The sequence below is a fragment of the Periophthalmus magnuspinnatus genome, chromosome 9 (assembly GCF_009829125.3).
Source record: "Periophthalmus magnuspinnatus isolate fPerMag1 chromosome 9, fPerMag1.2.pri, whole genome shotgun sequence".
NCBI classification, from domain to species: Eukaryota; Metazoa; Chordata; class Actinopteri; order Gobiiformes; family Gobiidae; genus Periophthalmus; species Periophthalmus magnuspinnatus.
The window spans coordinates 9,478,368-9,490,680 of record NC_047134.1 but is presented as its reverse complement, the minus strand read 5'-3'; the positions used below and the strand labels follow the sequence as shown (position 1 = coordinate 9,490,680).

At 40.2% G+C, this 12,313-nt stretch overlaps 2 protein-coding genes across 5 annotated transcripts; one reads left to right on the top strand and one right to left on the bottom strand.

Annotated features, from left to right (window-relative positions):
- Positions 1-657: 657 nt before the first annotated feature.
- Positions 658-1,071, bottom strand: LOC117376050 (putative uncharacterized protein BRD3OS). Its single transcript, XM_033972455.2, has one exon. The coding sequence runs from the start codon at positions 1,037-1,039 to the stop codon at positions 740-742; it is 300 nt and encodes a 99-aa protein (XP_033828346.1). The 5' UTR covers positions 1,040-1,071; the 3' UTR covers positions 658-739.
- Positions 1,072-2,463: 1,392 nt separating this feature from the next.
- ciz1b (cdkn1a interacting zinc finger protein 1b) lies at positions 2,464-10,861 on the top strand. 4 transcript variants are annotated; one of them, XM_055224160.1, is made up of 14 exons: positions 2,464-2,545; positions 3,348-3,430; positions 3,522-3,621; positions 4,520-4,584; positions 5,102-5,181; positions 5,254-5,324; positions 6,152-6,280; positions 7,217-7,299; positions 7,394-7,502; positions 7,991-8,095; positions 8,517-8,969; positions 9,069-9,120; positions 9,948-10,069; positions 10,606-10,861. In XM_055224160.1, exons 2-14 carry the CDS (start codon positions 3,396-3,398, stop codon positions 10,651-10,653), a joined length of 1,452 nt encoding a protein of 483 aa, XP_055080135.1. In that variant the 5' UTR covers positions 2,464-2,545; positions 3,348-3,395; the 3' UTR covers positions 10,654-10,861. The 4 variants fall into 4 exon arrangements, with proteins under 4 accessions (XP_055080135.1, XP_055080134.1, XP_033828345.2 ...); XM_055224159.1 differs by having other exon boundaries at positions 4,508-4,584; XM_055224158.1 differs by having other exon boundaries at positions 2,492-2,545; positions 3,351-3,430; positions 4,508-4,584; positions 10,606-10,782.
- Positions 10,862-12,313: the final 1,452 nt, after the last annotated feature.

Below are 12,313 nucleotides of genomic sequence, written 5' to 3'. Positions count from 1 at the left end.
AACATGTATCCAAAAGAGTGAATCAGCTTTAATGAGGGGGAAAAAACAGTAGCTATTAGCATCAAAGTTGGTTAGCTGTGTAGTGAAGGATAATAATCAGTATGAGTCTGCCAAAGGTGTGTGGATTTTAAAAACAAATGTTAACATCTAACCTTTTAACAATGTAATAAATGTTCAACTACTGCTTGTTGGAGATCAGCTGATTGATTCTACCAGAGAAAATATTGGTTACATATCAGTTCTCAGGTTAAATTTGGGACTTCTGAAGAGGATGGATTAACTGGCCTCTCAATGAGTGGAGTGTCATGAGCAGTGCCATTTGAGGATGTCAAATACAGGCAGAGAATAATTATAGCAGAACTACATGAAACTATCAACAAGTATAGAGCAGTGCTAGAGTAAACTCCTCCCCTTTGGTTGGGGCTAACCCAGCTCTCCTCTCCTTTTCTATTAGAATGAAGAATGGCTTCTGCATTATTGCCCAAAGAATGAAATGTTTTCATTAAAAGAAAGAGTGAACCTTTATTTGTTTATGTCCTGTAGTTTATCCGTAAACAAATGCTAAATTTGTTCCAGAAGTATATAAATATATTTAAAATCTTTGAGTATGTACTTTAGACACATTAACAATAGACATTTTTGTATGCCAATGTGGGTTGGTTTTAGAAGTTGGTCCTTATTTATTCCTTATTCAATAGTAGATATAGTGTCTCATTCTTTGAGGCTGCACTTCCTGAAGTCACTGCACGGAGCAGATCCTGGACTCGGTCTGCGGCCTCTGGACCCTCTCGGGGACCAGGACAGGCTGGTTGCCGTGGTTACTGTACCAGGTGTGCTGTGATCGGCTCAAGTAAGACTGCGGGGGTGTGGCCTGGAGCTGCTGTTGACTCCAGATAAGAAAGGATGTATCCCGGTACCTCAGCCCCACAAATGTGTCGCTCAGGGCTTTAGCAGCCAGAGGGGAGCGTTGCAAGGCAGAGGGGTCAGACACAGGGGTCACTGAGGGGTCAGGGGTCACCAAGGGATCAGGGGTTGCCATGGGAACACAACCAGGCCCAAAGCCGAGCCCGACATGATCCAACCTGGAGAGAGATGCAGTCTGGGTTAACTGCACTTAGTTACGGATGGTTTAATAAAGGAAAATAGCAATAAGTCAGATTCATCATTAGGCCATCTTCTTCTAATCTTCTTCTAATAATTTGGTGAGTCTTCTTGTTTCAGACCCCATCAAATATAATGTGGTGTACCTCAGGATACTTATTCAATGGCTCACCAAAACCTATGAAAGTATAGTAGTAATAGCGAGACAAGTTGTGTAATGTGGTGAGACATGGTGGGATATTGCAATAAAATTAAAAGACTGGGAGTAGGACATTATTTAAGGCACTCTATGTAACTTTTTCTGGACAAGAAGGTAACATCTGCTTGGCTCCATGAAATGTAATTATTTTGCCTAGAGTGTTTTACAGTATGGCATACAGTTTATTTATCTCAATGGAGACAAGCAGCCAAGGTCTACCAGCCAAGTTACATCTATGGAAAAATACCGCCGTAATCAGTAAGAATACATGTTTATCAAGAACTCTTTGCAATTAACAACACCTGTAATATAATGAATTACAGGATAAATAAACGTTTTGTTATATCGTGAAACATTCATCTCTGGCAAGACAAACTGGTGGCATACCCTCTGCTAGAAAAGTGACATAATGCATCTTTAAATGAGCAGAGGCCTAGATGGCTGTGTAGCACAAGCAAAAGATAAACAGGTAATCACCCCATTTAGTATGCGAATCATTCGTATTGAACATCAACCACAGTTGTAACATCGCATCCAGACTCACCTGTTCTTACACACACACAAGTCCTCCAATGACCTTAACCGTAAAAATCCTCCGTATTCTTGATCCTGGTTTAGTCCTGGTTCAGCCCCACTTTGGACCTGATTGAGAAACCTTTCAGTTCTTGTTTAGTTGAGGTAGGTGGTTCATTGGATGCAGAGAGCAGAAATGCTGAGACCGCAGTAAACCGTTTACCCGCTGATTTTCCGATTGTTTGATCATCTCTCGCTCCACGTTGCCTTGTTTTTTTTTTCACTGTATGTCTTTTTACTTCCTCTTACCGATTGTTCTGAAATTTTCAAGTCTTAGATTCACACACAGTACCTTTAGATGCTCATTTTGACTGTGTTTTCCCTCATTTTAGCTCAGCTTCATTAGCTCCTCCTGTCCCCATAACAACGGTCCATCGGCTGAACGAGTCCGACTGGATAAAGAGTAGAAACTGTAACCAGAAAGGGACCGGGTTCCTTCAACTTTCAATTTAGCCCAGCAGAAATATATACCGGGGTTAAAATAAATACTTGTATAAACAAAATTAAAGTCTTTATTTTAGTTATTTATTTTTTTATTTTTGAATAATGAATTTCGTCTAAATGTTTAACGTACTACTTTTTACAACAACACAACAGAGGGCGCTAGACAATTTTCCCGTTCTGAACATACATAAACAGGCTTAGCATTAGCATTAGTTTTTTCTGTCTCAGGTAAGTCATTTAAACAAACCACTACAGAGCATGGCACGACATTTTATTTCATATATTTCCTCGTTGTTTTTTATGGTTGAATAGATAGACCTTTTATTGCTTTTTAAAGCCCATAATCTAAACCCGTAGTCTAAGGTAATGCAAGTGGAACCTGGTTCAATAAATATTAAATCCCATATCTTTTTATTATTGAAATATAGGTATTTACACGAGAATACTTGTGGTAATACATTTGATAGCGCAATAGTTTGTTCGGCGTATAAATTAATACAATTTAAGTTTGTATTTTAGCATTTGCGGAAAATTGTTTAAGGAACAGTTCTGCTCTTTTTACGCATTAACTCAAAAGACGAAGCGATAAAATAAGATGAAATTTACACAAAGTGGCTTTGTTGCGAACTTATGTCTCAATGTTAAAGCCGTATATGTAACTTATTTGCCAAAAATATAAATAAAAGCATGTTTTTCCATTATGCTTAATTTTATTGCACTGAGAAACACAGAAAATCATGCACACTTACTGTGAGCGGGCTTGCATCTCCACAAGCCTGATTAGGCTATTTGGCTCGGAAGAGGGCCTCCTCCTGCTTGTTTCCATGGAAACGTTGTTCCTTTGGCTATGATTTTCCACAATATGGCACAAAACGATAGCAACATCTATTTCCCTGGAGAATGCTCCTAAGTATACTACTACTTCTATTTCTTTATGATTTTCTAGACATCAGTTGTTTATCTTGTAGTCCATATTCCTACTCCTTACTCTAATGTTGAATTGATCTGAAGTTATGCCTTCTTTATTTAGCAGTTTGCCCAACCTCCCTGTCACTGTTGGACACCACAATTGATCTGGATGATGGTGAAACAGCAGCAGAGACGCACAGACAGGTCACTCACAAGTTTAAATTATTTTTAAGTATGTATTACCAAAGTATTAGTTGAAGATTAGACTAACATTTTAACCTGTGTCTGCACGCAGGTGTTTTTTACCAGTGGGCAGTAATAATGTGACACTGGTTCAATTCCCGGCACAAAGACGGCCACGTCCCTCTATACATGAAGTACACCAACCTCCTCAGGTAGATATAGTTTTCATTTAGCACTGGTTTAATCGGGGCTTATCCCTGGTTTATTAAAGCCATTTTAACTTAAGACTGAACAATTTTGAAAAAAATATCTCATTGCACTTAAGTGATTGCAATTTTGTGATTTATGATTTAGTGGTATTTTCTAGGAGTGCAACTGCTAAACTAATCCAAGAATCTCATGCATTTCAGAACATGTTATACAGGTCTAAACTACAGGGTTACCCGTTTTAAAAGTGGACTTGCAAAATCGACTTTTCTTTTAACCATGTTATCATTGTTTCCTTTTTCATTTATCCCCTCATAGTTGTATTTGGAGTGATTCTTGCATGTTTGAGTAATCTTTATACTCCTGTATTCAAAAGGTTATTGCTCCAATCTACTCCCGTTTTCACCATCATCTGTATACGCCCACAGCTCTGCACTTACTTCATTCTCTAATCTTACTTTCTTTATTGATCATACAGATAGGAATAGGCAGCGTCACTTAGGCATTTTGGTACAAACAAAATTAAAAAATATATATTTTTGCTACTCGCTTGTGTGATGTGCAGCTATCCATAGGAGGTGCTGAGAGCTGCACGGCTCTTTGTTGGGATGACGTTTACACTACATCTGCTCCCACTGGACACTGCAGTTTTCTAAAATGGAAGTCAGCTGACTTTTTGTCCAAAATATAACATAATTATCCACGGTTGTTATAGATTATAACTATATAGTAGACAAAAGCGCATATATGATATTTGTTTTGTTGTTTGAGAAAATGATGACACTTAAATAATAGCAGTATTAAAAATAGCTAATTGTGACCATTCAGATTGCTATTTCAGTTTTGTTGCGATTATATCTTCGAGCCCTATTTTACATAAAATTATTTCAGTTTTTATTTCAGGAACCAGTAAGAGAAACCCAGGGAGAAGATGGAGAATCTGAGGCCAAAAGGATATTCATTTCAGAGTAAAAACACTGTTCATATTTAACTGTGCTTAAAGGGCCCTTTTTACTGTATTTTTTAATCTATGTTGTATGTTGTTTCCTCATCGCAAACATAGCTGGAGTTATATTTTGTTTCATTCATACATGATTAACACACAAACCCTGCGATGTCATGTGGTAATACAGGAAGTGCTCCACTGTGTATTACACCATATACCATCACTAGAATCATTGGATAAATTCTCCCCTGAAATGGTCAATCTCTACTGAACTAAAGGTAAAAGGTAGCTGTTAATTTTAAAACTACCACTTCATGACATTAAAGGTGGAACTGAGCATTTTGACCTTTGGAGATGTAGACAGACTAATAATCCAGGATTACTCAAACATGTGTGAATGAAATAAAACACAACTCCAAGTATGTTTTGATGAGGTAACAGCATTATAGCACAAGCTCAGAAGAGTAAATTTTGTGTAATATAGGACAAATACAAATACAAAACTTTAGAGAATAATACTTTGCATTTGTGTGTGGCAGTTCAGAGGAGACTTTGACCAATAGAGAGACAGGTCCAGAGTCATGTAACCAATCAGGAAGTGATGCATGTTCTTTGGAAGGTATCTTTTCACATAAATACAGTTTGGACTGGAGTCAATTTGTATCACCTATAAGTGTGTTCTGTGTTTCAGACAGGGTTAGTCCTGAAGATGGAGTACAGCAGGTGATGCTAGAGAGCAGTGAGGACAACAGAGCAGCAGAGGTACAGAACTAACCCGGTTTAGACCTGGTTTATTTGTAGTAATTTGTATTATTGATTTAGTCCTATTATTTCTGGCTAAGTCCCTGTTTAAGTCCCTGTTCCCCTCCACCCCCTCCACGAGGTGCTGGCCAATCTGAAGAGCTCGTTCAGCCACAGACTGTTACTGCCACGCTGCTCCACTGAGAGACACAGGAAATCTTTCCTGCCTGTCGCCATCAAACTGTTAAACTCCGTTCTGTAACCAAACACTTCAATACTCCAATATTCCACTTGTACATAGATGTAAATAGTGTGTGATTTTTGTGAGATGATCTATTTATTTATTTTGTTTAACACTGACACTTTAGAAACACTGACACTTTATTTCTTATTGCATGACACTTTATTCTTATTGCACAAATTTTATTCTTATTTAAATTACTTTTTATTTTTATTCTTAAATTCTATCCTGTGGTTGTGGCATCTGGTAACTAAGAGAATTTCCCTTCGGGGATCAATAAAAGTGATTCTGATTCTGATTCTGATCTGAAGTCCTGGCTCAGTCCTGACTTAGCTCTGGTTAAGTCCTGGTTTGGCCCTGGTGTAGTCCTGGGCTAGTCCAGGCTCAGTACTGTTTTAGTCTCTGATCCAGTCCTGGTCCAGTCCTTGTTCAGCCCTAGTTTAGTGCTGGTTCAGTACTGGTTCCATCTTGTTTTAGTTCTGGTTCAATACTGGTTCCATCGTGGTTCAGCCCTGGTTTAGTCCTGATCCAGTCCTGGTTCAATCCTGGTTCAGTCCTGGTACAGCCTTGCTTCAGCCCTATTTCAATCCTGGTTCCTCTCTTGTAGCTGGCGTCTGCAGGCTGTCTGAAGGTAACAATCCAGAGGAGCAGTGAGAGCCGAGAGTTTGGAGAGAAGGACCACACATCAGATAGATTCACCTGTCACCTCTGCCACTGCAGCTGCCCCTCTGCACAGGTGAAACATGGGAAAATATTTTGTTTAAATGTTTTTTCCCCTCATCAAAAACAACCATGTGTTTTGATTTTATTTGCATCATTGCAGCTTTGTTGAAAGGTGCACTATGGAACTTTTCTGGTGCATTGTGCACAAGCTGATGACTGAGCTTGTCTCCATGGAGATATTGCTTTGCCTGGAATATTCCTCCGTATGGCATTAAAGGCACTGCTCTTGAGGTCAGAATATGTCCGATGTACTGACGCTGACTTGGTTGTGAAAAGTGCTTATTATTCCTTAATCTGGATGCATGGAATCCATAAGATAAATGAGGAATAACTTTGGACCACTGCAAACAGTTTAAAATTAACTAGTCCTGCTTATACAATATGTCTGTACTGGGGCAAGACACATTTTGCTCACATACATGGAAGAAATCGGGTACAAGCCCTTTAAATCTGTATCTCCATCTCCATGGAAGCAAGCAGGTAATGCCACCAGGACAATTCACAGGTCAGCTCTGTGGAGAGGTGACACCACTCAAAGTAAGAATACTTGTTTATCATGGTATTTTTGAGCAATAAAACCACCTATAATTGAATAAATACCAGGGTTACCATAGTTATGATTAATGCTACACTGTGGAAAAGCAGTAATATTTACTTGGAGACAAACAGGTGACTTACCCTCTACTATAAACGTTACATAGTGCACCTTTAAACGTTACTTTGTTCTACATATTAAATACATATTATTAACACCTGAAACTATGGCGTACAGGATTGGTTTTAAAAGCATGATTACTGCTTACTTTTCTGGCACATTTTCCTTTCTACAGCACCCCTGTTATCTTCCATTTCATTGTTCAGTCCTGGAACAGTCCTGGTTCAGGCCTGGGTCTGTCCAGGTTCGGTCCTGGTCCAATCCTGGTTCAGTCCTGTTTTCTTGCCTTGATAGTCTTTCCAGCACCACATGAGTGGAGTAGACCATCAGCACAGACTGCAGCAGATCACTCAGAGCATTGCCAGGTCACAGACTGGGTAAGTTTTCCACACATATGTGATACTACCTTTTACAACATGAAACCCCAATTCCAAGATGTCCAAAAGTACAAAAAAAAAATGTCTTCTTCAGGGCTGTGTCATCTAGATGGCAGCATAGAGCCTCGGTGCGCTGGTGTGATGTGTGTCAGAGCCACTTCACTGGAGATGTCATTCTACACCGACGTTCAAAACAGCACAAGGTCTGTGAATGCAACATCTCAGGTCCAATGTCCTCACTGCTCCAGGCTGATGCATTAAACACACTACGTGGTAAAATACATAAACTTTTAGCTTTTCTTAAGTGGCTCTTATCGCTTTGTTAAATTAATCTTTTTTCAATACATAAAACATGCATAGGAAAAAATATAATAACAAAGACTGCAAACTGTTTAAAATGAACCATTTCTGTTTTTCATGTTTTAAAAATCAAGTACAGTGTCTTTAATATAGCATTAATATATATCCATAACTTTGTGGAGCCATTCTCTCAAAGTTAATAAGGTAAAGGTAAATTAAAATCGTAGCTATATAATGTGATTTAACTTAAGACATTAATCGTTTGATAACGTCACAAACCATGCAAAACATAAAGAAAAGTTATAACTGCCCAAATATTGTATAGGTATAAAAGAGATTATTTTATTGCTGCTGGATCTGAAATCATAAAGTATATATCATTTCTTTGCAGGAGTATAAGAAGTCGTCCCGCCCGTTCTGCCCTGTGTGTCACAGGCATTTCAGAACACCACGAAAGTTTGTGGAACACATGAAGAGCCCTGAGCACAAACAACAGGTGATAACTAGCCACAGTCCTGATCTAGTCCTGATCTAGTCCTGATCTAGTCCTGATCTAGTCCTGATCTAGTCCTGATCTAGTCCTGATCTAGTCCCTGGTGTAGTCCTGGTGTAGTCCTGGTGTAGTCCTGGTGTAGTCCTGGTGTAGTCCTGGTGTAGTCCCCATTTAGACAGTTCACATCTGAGTCATATCCTGGTTTAGACCTTGTTTAGACCCCGTTCACATATGGTTTAGATCCTGGTTCAGTCCCAGTTTAAACACGGTTCAGATCCTGGTTCAGTCCCAGTTTAAACACGGTTCAGATCCTGGTTTAGTCCCAGTTTAGACCCGGCTCAGATCCTGGTTTAGTCACAGTTTAGACCCGTTTCAGATCCTGGTTTACTCCCATTTTGGACTTGTTTGTTGGACTTCTTTCCAGGTTCACTTGGACAAATCGCAGGAAGACGACATGATAACTGTGGACGCTGTCGGCTGCTTCGAAAGTGAATCCAAAATACAGTTCGGAGACAAGGAGGGAGGAGACCAGGACAGAAGAGAGAAGGAGGAAAGAGACGAGGAGAGAGAAGACCGAGTGGGAGCGGAGAAGGACATAGGAGACAAGGACAGAGAAAGTGAGAAGGGAGGGAAGGATACAAAACAAAGTGGCAAAGAGGGATCCAGAAGTGAAGAGGAGACAAGGAGAGAGAAGGCTTCCAAAGGAGACAAGGATGCTCAGCTAGGAGAGAGAGTAGGAACGATAGATCACAGACGAAACAAGGAAATGGGAGGGAAGTACATGGGAGGCAAGGACATAGGAGGCAAGAAGGGAGGAGACATAGAGGAGGGATTGGATGTAGATGAGCCGATGGACAAACATGTGAATCAAACAGCGGTAATATATAAAAATATAAAATAAAAATATATTATACTTTATACTTTAAGGGTTAAGTACTTTTAAAGTGTGAGTTGAAAGAGTTTGTGTTTCCTGAAGGAGGACACTGAGAGAGATGCACCACAGGAATTGAACCCCCACACAGTCTACGGTAGGCCAGTTTCAGAACGGAGAATTACATTTCACAGATGTGCTCCTATATTATGCATTATGCTTTTTAAAATTACTTTGGACACTGCAGTTAGAGGGTAATTTACAGTCATCTGTGTGTGTAGAAAAAACAGTAGCTGGTTGTAGTGTGATGAAATTTATATAAATAACATCAGCAGATGGCACTAGACCTGCATTTCTGACACTTGGCATGCACAGCAAAAATCTGATCATCTATCTGATTTCTAATGATCAGATTATTGAAATGTCATGTAAACAATTTTATCTCATGTGAATAATCTGTTTTCTTTCTGGTCTGTTCACATCTGTGCAGGTTTTTACAAGGAAAACAATGCAAAAAACTGCAAACAAATGTGGCAATAAGAAAAATGGAAGAAATGTTAAAAACTGAAAGTTACTTTCAAATTCATGGTACTTTGTCTTCCAAAGTACTAGGAATTTTAAATTTCATTCAGGTGGCACAGTGGCTGAGTGGCTAGCATTCTTGCCTCATAGCAAGAAGAAGGGCTGCCCAACCTTTCTGTGTGCAGTTTTGCATGTTTTCCCTGTGTCTGGGTGGGTTTCCTCAGGGCACTCTGGTTTCTCCCATCAGCCCAAAACATGCACAATAGGTAAAATTCCCCAGCTAAGGTAGTCCTAACCAAGACTAGATCAAGATCTGGAGATGGGTTCCACCCCAGCGGCATCAAATGCAGAAGGCACACTTTCCTTTGGGGACAATAAACACTAATGCTAATTTTAACCTTAAAGACCACAGTTACTCTACAAAGTGCTCATGTGCATTTGTGTTTGTATGTATAATCACAGACTCTTCTTACGTAGTCCCTGTGAGTGGCTTCTTCTGTCGTCTGTGTCACAAATTCTTCTTTAGAGAAACGGCTCGAAACCAGCACTGCAGCACCCTCCAGCACCTTACCAGAGTACTACAGGTACTGCAAATAAACTGTTACACCCCTCAGCACCTCAACAGAGTACTAAAGGTATAAATACTGCAAATACTACTACTGCTACTGTTGCACGCCTCAGCACCCCACCAGAGTACTACAGGTACTGAAAATACTACTACTACTACTACTGTTACAACTCCCTACACCTCACAAGAGTACTACAGGTTTTAACACTGCGAATACGAATACTGCTGCTGCTGCTACTGTTACACTTCCCAGCATCTCACCAGAATACTACAGGTATTGCAAATTCTATAGCTACTACCACTATCGCTACTTCTAACACTACTGTTACACCAACCAACACCTCACCAGAGAACTACAGGTACTTCAGATACTACTACTGTTTCTACTGCTGCTACTGCTACTACTACTGCTATTACTGCTGCTACTGCTGCTGTTGCTGCTGTTGCTGCTGTTACACACACAAGCACTTCACCAAATACTAAGAAGTTTAAGCATAATTTTAATAGATATTTCACTGACTTGCTGACCTGTTTTCCTTGTGCTGTTTTCAGACCCAAAGGGGACCACAGCAGACCCAGGAGTCTGCAGAGCCCAGCTGACCCACCCTCCTGCTCTGCACAAAATACTGTGAAATATTCTACATAGAACTGTATATTGTATTAAACGTTAGTCAAAATGCAGATTTGCTGACCTTGTTCATGGTTAATATCTCTGTATCTACTGGGCCTATTCACACAAAACTAAAAACTGACACAAAGCTAAACATCTTCTGTCAGTATGAATGAATTAAAGGATCTGAATGTAAGTGAAGTGTATGTGATTTTGATTTGTACATTTCATAAACATGACTTATCTTAGTCCCTAGTAGTAGACATGTTCAAATCAAATATAGCTTTTACTAATAACAATTGTAATGGTGATTTATTCTTAATTACTAAGAATAATTTGGTGATTTTGGTTCTCAAGACAATAATCCAATCAGAAAGCAGAATCAGAATCAGAAGACTTTTATTGCCATAGTCTGTGAACACAGTTCACAAACTAGGAACTTGATACGGTGAAAAAGTGCAACATAAACACACTGAATAAATACAAATACAAATAAGAGCATGCACAAAGTTAAAAAGATATGCTTAAAAAAATCAAATGAAATACTTAAAGGGAAAAAATATGTACAATAGCAGCATCAGAACAACAGTGCAAAGTGGCTTATTAAAGTGACCGGTGTTATAAAGTGTCCAGTTTAGTGCAGATATTATAAAGTGTTCATGAGACAAACAGCAGAGGGGAAGAAACTGTTCTTATGGCGAGAGGTTCTGGTCCCAATGGACCGTAGCCTCCTGCCAGAGGGAAGTGGCTCAAATAGTCCATGTCCAGGGTGAGAGGTGTCAGCTGCTATACGGCCTGCTCGCCCCCGAGTCCTGGAGACGTACAGGTCCTGTATAGATGGAAGGCTGCAGCCAATCACCTTCTCAGCAGAGCGCACAATGCGCTGCAGTCTCTGTCTGTCCCTGGCAGTGGCCCCAGCGAACCACACAGTGATGGAGGAGGTGAGGATGGACTCAATGATGGCCGTGTAAAACTGCACCATCATCTGGACTGGCAGCTTGCGTTTCCTCAGCTGCCGCAGGTGGAACATCCTCTGCTGGGCTTTCTTGATGAGGGAGCTGATGGTCGGCTCCCACTTGAGATCCTGGGTGATGCAGGTGCCCAGGAAGCGGAAAGAGTCCACAGTGGTGATGGGGGAGTCCGTCAGGGTGAGGGGAGGCAGGGGGGCTGTGACTTTCCTGAAGTCCACGATCATCTCCACTGTCTTCTGGGCGTTGAGCTCCAGGTTGTTGCTCCAGGTTGTTGCCAGGTTGTTGAATGAGCCTCACATGACTCTCTGATCTGAATGGTCACTACCTAAACCCCAGCACCTGTAGCCAATCATTAATCAAAGCTAGTGCAGCCTCTGCAGCTCAGTGAGTGAATTCTGGAGGTTCTGAGCTTTCACATGAGGCCTGTGCATAGACTGAGATTGACAAATACTTGTATGTGTCCCCTATCTGCTGGTTAAGACACTGGACACTCATGTTCAGTTGTGATTGTTTTAAAGCTGTAAGAGGGTAGAATTCACACAGTTCCTTTAAGGTGTTGTTTTTTCTCAATAGCTTCATAAAGTGAGGGCATAATTAAATCACAAAGGTGTGATTATTGACATCTGAAAGCTCTTCAACCCACACAATATGGCAAATTTGTGAATCTCAATCTCTGATG